The following is a 15220-nucleotide window of genomic DNA, read 5'->3' on the forward strand; positions in this document are numbered from 1 at the left end:
TGTCGAACAGAAAATCCCACGTGAAAAGAATAGATATTTTCTCCAGTCTCTTTTTTCTTTTTCTAAAACATAAAACATGGAACAAAAAGAAAAAAAGGGAAGAAAGAGGAGAAAAAAAAAAAACCTGGTGTTTTGGCTGGATTAGTTGTGAAGCTTTGCGACCCTGAAAAAGTTTGAAACATGAACCAAAAAGGAATCCTTGTTTCCGAGAGTCTTGGGAAATCGGCTGTAAAGGTGTGCGTCTTGTGTGTAGTACCGATGTTTGTCAAAACCAACAACCAATTGTTTGCACCTTGTTCGTCCATCGTCTTCTTTGCTATATCCCCCCCATTCTTTGCTGCGTCGGAGATCAAAAGCATTGAGAGAACGCAAATCTTCAGACACATTTGTTTTCGCACCTAGTGAACAGCATGTATAGTGCCAAATTAAATGCAGTTCCCATTTTTCCCCGTGTCGCTTCTTGTTGTCCCTATAAGCTTACAACATTTTTCTAATATATATGCCGATATTCAAAACTCATCATTTGATTGTTAATCAGCAGGGATCTTTTGGCATTAAGCGCTTCTATATCCTATTGATAAAAAACGCCTTGCAATTGTTCGTTCATCGCCTCAGCTTCCAGGCATTTCAGATGTATATAATAGGAATGAAACGCTCCCTCTACTGAAAGTAGTATAGTCTACTCGTGTATAGCCAAGTGTGACGCAATGGCTTAGCAATCTTTTTATATACGTAGTACTGCGTATGATGTATTAGGCTACCATCGACTTTATTACGAGAATATAAGAAGCCATCATCTAGAAGCGACAATCCATCTTGCATGCTCGCCTGACTTGTCCGGTTGATGTCATCTAATCAACAGCCGTATACGATCGTGCAACGAAAGTTAGTCGACGTTTGCGTGTGCGTACAGTTAATGGAGGAGAAATCGTTTGCTTATTCATCTAACATTAAAGAATAAAATAAAATAAACAAACAACAAAAAGAAAGAGAACCCACCTATGCCGGCCCTCTGCCGTTTCCTCTCTATTCATACATCTACGATTATTTACGATTGGTCACATATACATACATCAATGATGTTTGTTTTTTTTTCCTTTCCTATAGTCTATCTAATGTTTTCTACTGCATGCTATTTTTGATAGAATAACAAGTCTTTTTTTTTTTTCCCCCGTTTGTTTGTTATTACTTTGCTATACAAGCGAAGCGAGCCCAATCTTTAATGCATCCAACCCTTCTATCGAGCCCTCTGTACAATATAACTCCCCTTCCTTTTACCGAAAACATATTCTCTCTTTTTTCCCCTGTTCTGCCATGATGCAAGTATTAACCCATTCTGCATGATGAATCGGTTCACGTTTGGCCACCACTGGCAAGTCTATAATAGGTCCACCCTCTCGTCTATTTTCTGCACTCTACATCATATTTCATGTAGACTGTATAGAGGAATTCCGCTTAAAAAAAGCAAACTTCCCTTTTTGTCCTCGACTTCGATTTTGGCCCTGCTGGGTGTTAATCACGTTGGCAGTGAACAGACAATTCAGCCATACGTGTTTCTATATTTAAGAGTTGAGAAAACAAAACGAAATGTATATCTACGACGCGATATAATCGATAGCATCCATTTTTTGGATTTCTTTTGAGTATTGCAATCGTTGCGAGCTGCTATACCATTTCACACTTCGGCTCGTTAAGTTGGATACGACTCATTGATCTTGGCCGACACATCACCTTCCCATCCGGTTGGAAGCGGATGTTGGGCATCCTCTCTCTGTGCCATCCACCAACGATGGCACAGCACAAGTCAGCACGTACGGCTCGCTGACTACTAGAACCATTTATTCCTTGGTTGAAGGGACGAGTGGCGCTTTTCATTTCTATCACCCCTGCTCCTTTTTTTTATGAGTTAGATCTATACAAACACGGCCGTTCCGTCACTTCTTCTTCCTCTTAGATAGACCAATATATTTATAGCGTCCCCTTCCATCAGGCCTTTCCCCCTTTTTCCCGGTCTCCTTATTCAGTTGTGCGCTTCCAACAGCCACACGTGGTAAAGAAATATTTATAAAATAATATAATATATATATACATAGAGAGAGAGAGAGAGCCAACCACCATAACAATGGCAGTAACGACGTGTCCCCTTCGACGTCAGTGGCAGACGATTGATGAGCCAGCTCAGTTTTGAGTTGACTCTATCTGCTGTCCAATGATGATGGCGACATCATATATGCTTCCCGGAGCGCGGCCAAAAGTCCCACAGTACATTAAATAAAAATATTGATTATTGCCAGCAAACTGTTCCAGTTAAACTTGCGTCGGAGCTACGGTTGCCGAAGGATGATTGCTTGTTGGTGGTGGACAAGCTACGAGCGTAAACATTCGTTCTTGAATAGCGCTATACCTATAAGGTTATTGTTTGTTTGTTTTCTTTTGTTCTCGGAGGGGAAGCACACAGTGTAGAGAGAAATGGGTAAAGCACGGTGATAATTGATCACAACCATCCACGTAACTTTGTAAGAAATGAGCATGATTCATTTGAAAACAAGTCTACTAAGCGATGATTCTCTGTAAAACTAAATATTATGTGTGACATATCAATATATAGGTAATAATTAACTTGTCATCATTCTAATAAGAAATCATGAATACCCGTATTTGGATAATCAATGGACAAACCTTTTATCTTATGTATGATTTACCTTAAATGTCTTTGAGGTGCACATAAACGCCATCTATGAGTCACTATTATCCCTATTTCCTTTTGCGTTTTGCCATAAATTTTGTTGTCTTCGAAACTATCTAAACATATCTAAACCATCTGGCATCGCTGCGGCGCCTAGTTGTCTGCATCTTATTTTCGCCGCAGATCTTAAAGCACTTCAGAGTCGACCGTCGACACGCTGCAATCGAGTCACATAAGCATGATAATGAAAAATTACGCGTGTACCCTAACTCCGTATGAGTAAGTAAGCTAAATTTGTAAGCTTTTTGTAAATGTTTTATGATATCCCTTTGGTAGAAACTTGTGTTGCTGAGCGCAAAATTAGTGCAACTGATTTTCTTTTACTGAGATGACGAAACGAGGTGATGTCAGCGTCAGTTTTCGTTTTGTTAGTAAAGGCATGAAGGAGGAATGGTAAAGGATTATGATGGCGGCACTAGATGGCTAGCCACTGGAAACTCGGTAATTGAATGATAGGATTGATCTTCCTTCTTAGGTGCTAGGTTCCCATGTCTTGGCATTCATTCTGTAGCATGTACTGTAGGCATGGTTTCATTTGTAACCTTATTGCTGTTTTCATTCTGTGACTCAGTTGCTAATACGATGCCTTTCTTTTAAATGCAATTAACTTTTATGATGGGAATTAGCAAATTGTATGTGTATAACCATGGTACAACTAAATAGCGTTGGAGTAGCATAAACATTATCTGCAATAAGTATAAGTAGCATATGAATGTATGCTACTCTTACGTAGTTGTTTGAGTGGAAATCACTAAAGTGTATCCTTCTTGTATTGGTTTAGCAGCACAAGTTTATGCAGGTTGGATAGTGGATAATGGCCCAACTCTTCTCACAATTTTCCTGTTCATGCAAGAAACATTAAGTTAGCTCAAAAGCTAATCAAATACCTTGACGTGACTTGGCATTGTCACTAGCACAAATAAAGCTACAGTAAATTCCTGCAAAATTAGGTAACTGAATTAAGCTGATTATTAAATTAGTTTTTTAGTGTGTAACATATGTGTGCAGTAGATACAAGTATTTGTGCATGGGTAGGCTTGACTGGCTTTTTACAGAAACACAGGATGGTTAACATAATTACATGAAATAGGTGAGTGTGTAAGAAATGTTGAGTTTATTTGTAGATTATCTTACGATGAGAAAAAATTGTAAGATAGAACAATTTATTAAACATTGGTGTTGCAGTAGGATTGTAGAGAAAATGTATCACATCAAGTAAATCAAGATGGCAAGGGAAAAAAAAAAAAAAAAAACAAAACAGATTAACACCTAATGACCATGAAAAAAGGCAAGCACTATTTCAAGTAAAATGGCTTCCAGTATGTGAATTTGTGTTGTGATATCGTTGGAAAATTATACTAAATAGTAATTTTTCTAGCAATTGAAGGATATCCTCCACTGTCAAAGTATTAGAAGCTTTGGGAATTTTATCTGACCAGAAATAGTCCAAATAATTTGCATTGAAAATGAAAGAATGTATGCATGAAGGTGAAACTGTAGTTTCTTGGAAAAAGTGTTCACAGTTGCATTAAAGCAACAGTCATTCAAAGTATGGAGTAGGTCTTCACATAATTTGATATTTATGTAATCAATGATCTTTTTCTGTTGTCACTGTCAGATATCTGGGCAGCAAAGGGGTTTATGTAAGATCCGAATTGACGATTTGTTGAAGCACGTAACTTTAAATTGAAGGCAATTGCGAATAACGATAGTAAACCGGATGTTGGTAGTGAATTTTCTTCTTGACGTATCTTAGTGTGTGCTAACCTGTTAGCATTACTTAGGAAGTCATGCATACTGGTAAATTTAATTGCATTTTCATCTCTCCTAAAGCTAAGATTATATACATTTTCACAATACGGTTATCGTTTTCTTGTTGTACTGGCGTTTTTAATTATTTGATTAATTTGCAGTTAGATATTTGAAGCGGTTGAAGCATTCTTTCAACAAGGTATTTTGGTTTTGGTTGATATATTTTCCTTATTCTGATCCTGTTACTTAGGGTTATAATTGAAATGATACTTAGTCGGATATTTGTTTTGAAACCTGAGTAATGCTAAAGCTTTCGCCACCCGTGGAGTCGTTGCCAGTTACCATCGGCTAGTTAAGCAGTAGTGTCACGATTATTTTGCTTTGTGAATTTAAATTAAACGTTAAAAGTAAAAATTAATACATTTTGCTGTTTTGTGCAGGTTGCAGGTGCGATGGGAACATCAGCTGCTGGTTTTACCACGGAACATAGGGTGATGCATAATAGCAACATAATTCTTTACTAAGCTTCTGTTTGCCAAAGGATATTCTATTGGGTTACACGTAAAACATCCTAATTCATCTGGCTGGGAACAACACCTGATCATTTCAATGTAAGTGCCCAATTTATTGATTTTTATTTTTGCTTTGTGTCTTGTACTGTAGTATTCGAAATAACAGTTTTCCGATTCGTTGCGCGACGAATACTTGGATTTCTTATCAACAGTGTTGGCAGATCTTTGCGCTTTGAATTCCCTTCACCCTTTTTGTTTTTTGTTTTGGTACTCTACTATACCTACGTTGGCATCTCTGATGACTTTGTCAGCTGCTACTTCGTATACGTTACTTTGTGAACTAACGAAGTCAATTCCCAAATTCGCCGAACTTTGAAAACCTATTTTGTTTCAAGCAATTTTACTTATCTACTAAGTATAAAAAAAAAAAATTCTCGTTTAGAGCTTTTTTTCAGATTTTTATTTCACAGATCAAAATTATTTTCCGAAACGACAAGCAATCTCAAGTAACGAAATGTTGGCTTTGTGAAAGAAATCGAGGGAAAGGAAAAGACGAAGAAGTATAACAATGATTTTGCTTAAATCTGCAGGTTGCGCTTTTTGTTGATTTTCTTTTTTTGTTTAATTCGCGTCACATTTAAAGGAAGGGTTAAATTTCACATTATTTAAAGTCGCTGCCATTGCAATTTTGCCAACCAGTTTACATTGTCTGCAACTCAGGTCTCCAATTTTCATTGACTGCAAGTGGCGGCATCATGATCAAAATGAAACGCAAGTGAAAGAATGATTCACATCATTTCTGAAGTTTCAAAAATGATCTTGTCATCAATTCTTCCTTCCGTCCGATTGAACCCTGTGCAACCAAATTGCATGGACTACAAATTTGGAAGTATCGTGATAACTGAAACGAAGTGAGTGAGAGATGTTGATGACCATAGTGATTCGAAAACTAGCATACTTGTACAGCAAACTTATTTCCTAACCAATTATGGTCATTGTCGTCTCTCCTCACTCACTACCGTTCAGTGTATCATAATACCACTAAACTTGTAGTCGATGCTTATCAATCGCCAAAGTTGCAATCAAACGAAAATGAAAAATCGATGACAATGACGATACTGAAATTAGAAAACCTTCATACTTTAACAGCAAAAAGGTTTTCTAACAGTCGAATATGGTCATTGTCGTACATCACCATTCACTTTCGTCCAACAAAACATAATGCCGCCAATTTGCAGCCAATGAAAATTGAATACTCAAATAGTAGGCAAAACTGAAGTGGCTGCAACCTCGAATAACATAAAATTTGCGCCTTCCTTCAAACGTTACGCAATTTAAACGCGAAAAAAAAATCAATTTAAAGCTCAACATACGTCCTCAATTCAGCACAAAGAATTTTTAAAGGAACAAAACAGAATCATTGTTATCCCTCCCCCTCCTTCTCTTCCAAAGAAAAAACTGTTTGAAATCATCATCAGAACGAAGCCAATTTTTGGGTTTTAGTCCAAGCAGTTTTTAATTCTTTGGAAAATGTCTTGATTTTAATCTCCTTTGGTGGCTTCAGGAACTCATTTTTTGCCTCCGTCATCGCGCTCATCTTTTCTGCAAACTCGCATCGTTCTTCTTCGACAACAGCTTCCAAAGCCTTTTGTCTTTGCTGGATAGCGTCGGTCAAAATGATCCTCTTAGATTCCAGTACAGTTGAATCAAGTTCATCTTTGAAAGCACTTATAATCTTTTCTGCTTCGCGTATAATTTTGTTGAAACGCTTATGTTGTTGACGATAGATGTGTTGAAGTGTCGTAATGGCCTTTTCTGTCTTAGCATAATTGTAGTCTTTTGCAGGTACATTCGGTTCAGACTTTGTCTTTGAGGGCATGGTGTCGACAAGTTCGGCCATTTCACGTTTTTTCAATTCAATGTTGTATTCGATCAATTCACACATCCATTTTTCATATTTTTCGCGCTTTTTCTGATCCTTTTCTTTGCTTTTCTCATTTAATACTCTCAGCAAAGTGGTCAAAGCCTCTGTGAGATCTGTCTGAGTCTCTTGCTCCGTAACGGGATTTTCCATCTTGTCTGTCTCTTCAGATTCTGGTTGGGTGGTAGAACCTGTCGTTAGTAGAGATCCAGTTTCATTTGTCCGCGTAAACTGAACCAAATAGGCCTTTTCTTTTTGCAAGTGGAGATCATGGAATAGTCGGCGACCGAGGAAATTCGGCATTATCTTGTCTTTGGCACATACATAAACAGGAAGTACCATTACCTTTTCCTGCAATTTAACTATGGCATGGAAGTAGCCTCCTATTTGCTCCAAAGTCACACGCTTCTTGTATTTTCCAGTTCGTTTAAGTGTAATCAAGTCGTCCTTCGTCAAAGGCTTCAGTTCAGGCTCGCCTAATTGCCTCCATTGATCTTGGCTTATGATGGACTCGAAGCACCCACCGTCGATCACCATCTCCACCGGCTGCTCGTTCATCTTTACCTGGATCGATGCCGTTATGTTGGCGTATGATTCTCTGAGGAAGCCTTGTTTGACCAATTGCGCGTCCACTCGTTCAATGAATCTTGATACTTTAGACGATTTCCTAGGAATTTCCTCGACTTTTGTAGCGAACGTGACTCGTTTAACTGGTCGCGAGGCGATGCCTTTCGTGCCGTCTGTTTCAGATTGGACATTCATCTCAATCGCAGGCTCGTTTACCGCTTTTGTTATCAAATCGGCTACAGAATCGGTGTCCACAAATTCTTGGTTCCTCTTCTCAAATCCTCTTATCAAATCGGCTACAGAAGGTTTTATGTAATCGGTGTCCACAAATTCTTGGTTCCTCTCCTCAAATTCAATGGTAAATACAGTGGATTCTCTTTCCGGTACGTCCAAAACCAGGATGTCCTCCGTTTGGGCTTCCTCTGACATATGCACTTCTGTATTGCTGGCAGTAGATACAGTCATCATCGCTGGATCATTTGGCAAAACGGCTTGAACGGTACTTATGTTATTTAACACACCTTCGTGATTTTTCTGTTCATTGGCCATTGCTTCCCGTGCCTGTTGCCTCCGTAGAATATTCCTAGTTCTGTTCAACTCATTCGTGGTTTGTATCAACAAAGCTGTCAGTTCTTTCTGAGTGTTTTCGTTCTCTTCTTCCTGTTGTTCAGCCATACGGAGTTGATTATCTTTCTCTTCCAACTGCCTTTTCAATTCCTTGCGCATGTCGGCCGCATTTTCTAGTGCCTCAGTTAGACTAATATTTGTCCTCTTTAAATCCGCATTATGTGCCGTCTTCCAATCAATGCCTTGTTGTTGAGCTTCCGGTTTTTGTCGAAGGGTGGTACTAATTTCATCCCGTGTCTCTGCTGGGAAAATAGTTGGCACCAATCTTGTTCTGGGTTGAAGGCCGATCGCCTCTTGTCTTGCGGCAACAAAATGCTTCTGGGGTTTGTTGTAGGCTGTTTGGGCTGTGCTTGTTGTCTGGTAGCCGATCTTGTGGCGAATCTGTACAACTCAATTAGAAATTTTCCCCACAAAATGCATCCGGTTACCATGAAAAGTCTTATCAGCCATTCTGGGTTAAGTAGCCCGCTGAGAATGAACTCAAGGAATGTAAAATCCATTTTGGAGTTGATTTTAAGTTATAGAATACTTATAACAGCACTCACTGTTGTTTTGCAATATATAAGTTGCGAACGTTAGCCAGAACCCACCACTGCTCAAAATCGGTTTTTTCAAGAAACATCTTCTTTAGAACAAAAGCAATTTTAATTATGTAAACGGAATCTAATTAATTTGTATTTTCCACGTAATGTTCGACAATGCAATTGCTTGAATTCATTTTTTAAATAATTTGAAATGAATTTTTAGTTGAAGGTGCTGATGGTACTAATAAGGATCGGCCCCGACCCTAATCTGGGCGCATTTTTCCAATCGGGTAACGATTAACAATGTCTCGTTAATCGCTTGGCATTATTTATTAATTGTAAACAATGCCCAATTGGCATCTACGTCTGTAACTAGCTGGCCTGATTTGCGTAGACACTTTCAACCGTCTTTGTTGGCTGCTGTTTGTTAAGAGTGAAATTACTTGGTTGATTAACCAGTTGAGTTTCTCTAGAAATTATTGGCGTCGCTGGGAATTGGAGTAGATCCAAGATTCGACCTTGAGTTGGCGTAATGGTACAAGTTTATTTTCTATAGGGTGGTAGGCGGTGGCCCTAACAACAGCGTTTTAGTAGCCACAGAACAGTGATGTGTCGTGAGATCTTGGGGCAACCTATTCGTCCGAAGGACAGGTGGTCTCATACTTGCAAATCAATGAGAACGAACGAAAACTTGTCTCATTTGATTATCAGTTTTCTAATGTAAACCTGAATACTACTGACGAAAAAGCAATTTGGGACGATGTCAGGTAAAAAAAATAAATGAAATGTGTTTCTGCTTCAATACCAACCCCCTATCCATTATAATTGTTTTCATTCATTCGTCCGTATTTAAAGGCAGCGAAAAACGGTCAAATCCGTCAGTTTTTCAACTGCTTCCATCCTCTACCAACACTCAACATGAAGGTAAAGTTAAAACAAAGAAGTTTTTCTAATGTATTTTCATTATTTAGATAATTTACGAATTTTCTAGTTCTTGATTGCCTTCGCATTTGTTGCGCTGGTCGCTGTTGCCAACGCTGACGATGATTATGACAAGCCGTACTCGACATCGTATTATTCTGTCCCGTCTTATTCGGCCCCAGCTTACAAGGCTCCATCTTACTCGGCCCCAGCTTACAAAGCTCCATCTTACTCGGCCCCAACTTACACGAAAAAGGTCGTGGTTTATCCGCCTCCCCACTACGAGACCGTCCAATACGTAAGGCATTTGTCAAGCACTCGCAAAATTGTATTTTCTAACAAATCAAATAAATATTCTTAACAGGCTGGCTACACCCGTGCTGGCAAAAAAGGCAAGAAAACTGTTCCAGTCTACAAGACAGTAGACAAGTACTAGGTACCGGATTGACGCACCTATGTTGGATTTTAAGCTGAATATGTAGTCCAACCATCAGCACAGTGCATCTGTCTGCCTTAACTAAAACTATTTATTTCAAAAAATTTTATTTTTCAAATTATTTGAAAACTTAACACCGTGAATCAGGGTCGTTATGCATGCTGTTGTGTGCTGATGATGCTGGATAATCAAATATTAGTATACATTCGTTGTGATTGACCAGTAGAACAATGGAAAATAAAACGAAATGCTTTCCTATGACAGCAAAGAAGCTATTTATGAATCAAGTCAACGTATGTGGGTACGACTTTTTCCTTGGCAACGTTCGAAATTGCATTTACTTGTTTAGTTAACACTCCTCAAATTAGTAACTTGAATTTTGAGAATGTTGTGTTTAAAGAAGTTTTCTTTTTTGTGGTCATATCAATTGACTGCTATCCTCTTAAAAATTTGTCAAGAAAGATCTGTCAGATATCAGAAACGGTAAAATGTTTTTCTTGCATCTTGAAGTGAAACTGTCGGAGCCTTTTTGTTGCCGAAACAACTTTCTCAGTCTCAGTGAAAACCACGATGCCCAACTTCTGCCTGCCAATTAAATAGATCAAGGAAAACTTGTTGTCAAACATCCGTTTAGATCAACAGTCATCGCTCGAAACGTGAAGATTCGGCTATTTAAAAAATAGGTAACTAGGCATTTCACTCACTAGCTTTTTGAATTTGTTTACTTCTTAAGAAATCTGAAATCTTACTGGAGATATTCAAACACTGTTTGGCTGCTGATGTTCAAAGCCGTTGTCAGTTGGCATTCCGCATTGCGACTAGTGTGTGAACGGGTATCATGCTCCTCACTGAAACAGCATCTGTAAACGTTGAGGGTGATAATATGTGTAAGCTAGCCTTCACATGCTTGTTTTAAGTGTTCGTTTTAGAACCACAGTATATCCCTTGATTTTGATTCTTTGATTTGTAATTTAGAGAGTGATTTAACCATATATCATCTGATTCGAATTTTACCGTGAATCAGTAATGTTTAAAGCCCGACAAAACAAGCCCCACTTTTTTGCCCAGTAAATTTATTTTTTCTAACCTAAATATAAGCTAAGAAATACATGATATAGATCGCAAATTTAACGAGGATCATAAAAATTAAATTCATTTTGAAGTTGTTCTTCTAGCTTTTGAATTATAATTTAAACATCGTTTCCGTTTTAACCACTAGTACTAGAAAAAACCATTAGTAGGTTAGAAAAAATAAATAAATTAGGCGAAAAAGTCGGGCTTATTTTCTCGGGCTTAATTTAAAATTGGATGACGATTATTTGAAAACTAGATGGCGCGTTTGTTTGTTGTTGTTTACTAGAGGCCCTCACTCCGTTCGGGAAGTTTCCGATAGGGTTTCCTCTTTAAATTAGCCGATTTTAATAAAGTACTGGTAGGGGCTAGGGTAGCTAACTAGCTTAATTGCAGGCCATCTTCTTCTAGTTTTACTAGGTAATCAAGGGCCTTCTTTATCTTCTTCGCTGCCATCTAACGGTAAAAAATTACACTAATAGAAGGGATTTGAATAGACCACGCCTTCAACGAAGAAGGAGCACTACATATTGAATTTATCGATCGATTGTTAGGCCCATTTCGATCGCTACTGTACAGTCAATGGCGGCATGGCGGTGACGCGCATTGTAACTTGGAAGTGTATGCATGTGCGACTTGATGTGGCGTTGCATGTCTCGTTGCAGGTCCCGTTGATAATACCATGGTAATACTCTGAGTGATGGTGACATATGGTAAAAAGATAGAGCAGTGTGGCTGTTTTCAGTAAGTGTATCAGCAAGAATATTATACTGAAGCATATTTAATTTCTTTAATGTAGATTCAGAATCTTAATGGATTCGAAGAGGATATTGATGAAGTTTTGGTATTAAAAAGTATGAGTACATGTTTGTTGGAAGGGCAACCGAAGAGTTCCGGATCCTTTTGCTATCGCACAGTATTATGGTATTTTTACAAAATCATTGAAGTGCTTAACTGGACCCCATTGTTTTCTGTGGCCCCGTTTCCCCTTGACTTATATTATATTCTTTGAATCTTCAGTGTGTGTAAAACTAAAGGCTAAAAGAGGAAGAAGTATGATTCAAAAATTCTGGGAGAAAATCATCAAAGAATTATACTTAATTGGGTAATCCAAGGAAATAAGAAAGAGTATTAACTTGGCGTAGTCTTCAATTCCATCTTTTAAAAAGCTGTTTTTACTGTCCATAGAACTTTTTTGGTCGAGACGTTATGGGTGTCTTAAAGGCACTGAAGGTTGCGTTACATGTCGTAACCCACATCAAAAAGGAAACGCTGAAAATCCCAGGTGGTGATGGGAATTAGTGGCAATGTTACTGTGTAGATAACTTCAGAAAGTGTGACGCTAGCTGATGTAAACCGCACCAGCTGTGCTATTACCGAGTCTGTCTCACTTTTGCCGACTAGGTATCTTTTCCAACCAAATTTGTCTTATCAAATTTTCCTTTTATTAACTGATTCTCATTTAGCAGGAAAAGGTTGTGAGAGTAGCAGAAGAAGAGGAAATTGCAGTAAACCCGGTTTTGAAAGAAGCCAAACATTCCGATGATATGGGAGCTCAGCCTGTGGAAACAAAAACCCTATGTTTCAGATAGTAAGCTATCTCAACATTCGACAAACCCAAAGTTTCACACATAGATCTGCTCAAACATTCTTTGTTTCTCAATTTATATCGACATCAGGAAAGACAAAAGGAACACATCGTTCCTCAGCTACTTCTGAGGACCACTGTCACCGAAAGAAAATCACCTCGCTTAATGACTCGGAAGGTGAAAGCGAGACCCAAAAATTTTCCACTAGGAAGCAAGTAAAGGGTCTTAAACAAAAGGTTTTGCTTTGTTTTGAAGTTTCTTCATTTTTACGTTTTTTACTTGTGATGATGTGTTACTTGTTCTAGTGCTCAAAAGGAACTAGATAACCACAGCAAAGGCTAAAAAATCTATGGTTGACATAAACTTCCGCGACGAAGCAGTTAGAGTAGGCGAAAGCGAATCGACAATCGAGTGCGCGTGTGCGTCGTGCGTCACTCGCGGCATTAGTATTGCGGCCAGTAAGGCATCCGACACATGGAGGGATGTTTCAACAAATAAAACCAACGGGGTTCGGTTCAATCTTTTAAACCAAAATAGTGTCCAGTATTAAGTTACGCGGTGGTTACAATCCCAGTAACCAAATATACTGGAGGCAATTTCGTGCTTTGAGTCCGGTGCATTGCAAAAATCCTAATAAGGTAATCATACGAATTAGTTTCTCTAAGTACAAGATGACATCCATTGTTGTCCATTTATGTCAGAAAACTGATGTAGGCTAGCGGTATCCTGTAGTACGAGAACTTTACCGATAGGGATCCTGTGTAGATGAGATGATAGTCACCACCGACTCCGTTTTTAACGATATTCCTCTCAATAGACGGCGTTAGCTGTAAAAGGGGTTTTACACAGGTTCTGGGGTGGTTCAGAAACGTTTTGCAACCAGACGTCATTTGAATGGTAGAGTTCAGTATATTTGCTAATTTGCATGCTATCTCTTTCAGTTTTAATCTGCTGTCCGACAATGTTTCCATATCTTTAGGTGCAGTTCCTACCTGCAGCCCTGCAGTGTGCAAAAATAGATGGTGGAAAAAATCTGCTCATCATGCTGATCTGCACAATGCCAGCTTCATTAAGCATTCTTGAAATGACCTATGAACAGTAAGTTTGGCTTTCAATTGCAAATCTGTGACAAATATTTATAATAGCTAAACTGTTATTGAACATAGGATTACACAGTATTAAAAGACTCTTCCCTTAAGGAGATTTGTAGCTGTGGACTTTCCTTAGAAGACTTGTATCAAATATTTGCCTGCTTCTTGGAACTAGGAACATAGGATGTCTTGATGACAACCAAGTATCCTTGGAAAGATTGTAAAAAGATGGTTAAGGTATTTGACAAATCTGTAATCATGTTAATAAAGTGACTTTTTTGGTATTCTTAAATTAGCAGGAAATACCTAAAGTTGGAGGACGGTAGTTTTTGTTTCCCGTTACTAGTTTTGTAAAACAAATGGTAAATTTGGTGAAATGAAACAAAACATGACCTATTACTTAAGATCAATTGTTTTCACAAGTGGAGATTGATTCCACAATCTTCAGTTTCCCAGGCAGATACCCATCCGCAAGGCAATGGGATATACATTTCCCGTATATTTTCGAGACATCTAGTGGAGAAATAACTAACTCCGTAGAATTTTTATTGGTGTGTCAGCTGTCCCGTCAGCTGTTCCATTTCGCGTGGCTGCGGACTGAGGATGGCTGCTGAAACGAACGTCTATCTTCCTGAAATTATACCACCGATTCCGTGTATTTTGAGTTGCATCTTGTGAATTCAATCAATGCAGAGATGTTCAAGGTATTATGGCAAAAATTCATGTCAAAGAAACATCGTACCACTTATATTTTAAATTTTTAAAGGAGGAACATGGCTTGGCTATGCTAGCATGTTTTGTTTTTTTAAATCTCCGTTAGCCTGATATACCCATTTTGTTTCAAAGGTGATACGTAAAAAGAAAAGTTCTTAACAATCTTTTTCTCTATCAAAATCTCTTAGATTCTTGGAGGTGTCTTAAGTTGATGTTTGAATTTATTGTTAATAGTTTTAAGTTTTTTAAATCATGCTTTCAGGTCTTTGGGATGTACCTGATGTACTGTGGTAATCGCAAAATCATTCAATGACTTGGTTCAATCCAGGACTTGGTTTTCTTGATAGTGGTTTACAGTTTTAATTTGCAGAGATTCTGGAGGCACCTGATGTGTTTCATTGGCATTGGAGGCACTCGGTTACACAAGAGAATGCCACTACTGTTAGGTTGTCAGTGTAAATAAAACATATTCTTTTTCATTCTTGTGTTTGTGGAATTATTACCTCATTCAACGGAAACAAAGGAGTTAAAGAAGGTAAAGGTTAATTCCTTTTGTGATGACACCATGTTAAGTTAGTTTGTTTCAGTCATTTTTTCCCTTTCTTCCTTTTTTTTCTAAGTAATTGCACTTGAAGTCAAATGGAACAAAGGAAACAATTTATTCATTGATGTTTTACTGACTGTGAAATTTATTGAAATAAGTACTAGTGAGATAGCTGGACTTAGAGTGAATTAGGTTGGGAAAACAA

At 38.2% G+C, this 15220-nt stretch overlaps 1 protein-coding gene and 2 long non-coding RNA genes across 18 annotated transcripts; all 3 read left to right on the forward strand.

Annotated features, from left to right (window-relative positions):
• The first annotated feature begins 2862 nt into the window (after positions 1 to 2862).
• Positions 2863 to 4653, forward strand: LOC116931204. Its single transcript, XR_006652465.1, has 5 exons — positions 2863 to 2965; positions 3023 to 3187; positions 3528 to 3696; positions 3755 to 4065; positions 4125 to 4653. It is a non-coding gene; the product is annotated as an uncharacterized LOC116931204 (long non-coding RNA).
• A 4552-nt stretch (positions 4654 to 9205) lies between these two features.
• Positions 9206 to 10267, forward strand: LOC116931203 (repetitive proline-rich cell wall protein 1). The gene is made up of 4 exons (XM_032938725.2): positions 9206 to 9416; positions 9505 to 9573; positions 9641 to 9868; positions 9935 to 10267. The coding sequence occupies exons 2-4, from the start codon at positions 9568 to 9570 to the stop codon at positions 10004 to 10006; spliced, it is 306 nt and encodes a 101-aa protein (XP_032794616.2). The 5' UTR covers positions 9206 to 9416; positions 9505 to 9567; the 3' UTR covers positions 10007 to 10267.
• Positions 10268 to 11625: 1358 nt separating this feature from the next.
• LOC116932796 lies at positions 11626 to 14950 on the forward strand. 16 transcript variants are annotated; one of them, XR_006652453.1, is made up of 13 exons: positions 11627 to 11821; positions 11877 to 12001; positions 12098 to 12182; positions 12247 to 12481; positions 12544 to 12668; positions 12757 to 12902; positions 12972 to 13304; positions 13368 to 13563; positions 13646 to 13764; positions 13833 to 13994; positions 14054 to 14119; positions 14181 to 14461; positions 14524 to 14950. It is a non-coding gene; the product is annotated as an uncharacterized LOC116932796 (long non-coding RNA). The 16 variants fall into 16 exon arrangements; XR_006652448.1 differs by having other exon boundaries at positions 11630 to 11821; positions 11877 to 12182; positions 12266 to 12481; positions 14524 to 14603; positions 14734 to 14950; XR_006652445.1 differs by having other exon boundaries at positions 11633 to 11821; positions 12266 to 12481.
• The last annotated feature ends 270 nt before the right edge of the window (positions 14951 to 15220 follow it).

Source organism: Daphnia magna, linkage group LG10 (genome assembly GCF_020631705.1).
Source record: "Daphnia magna isolate NIES linkage group LG10, ASM2063170v1.1, whole genome shotgun sequence".
Classification (NCBI taxonomy): domain Eukaryota; kingdom Metazoa; phylum Arthropoda; class Branchiopoda; order Diplostraca; family Daphniidae; genus Daphnia; species Daphnia magna.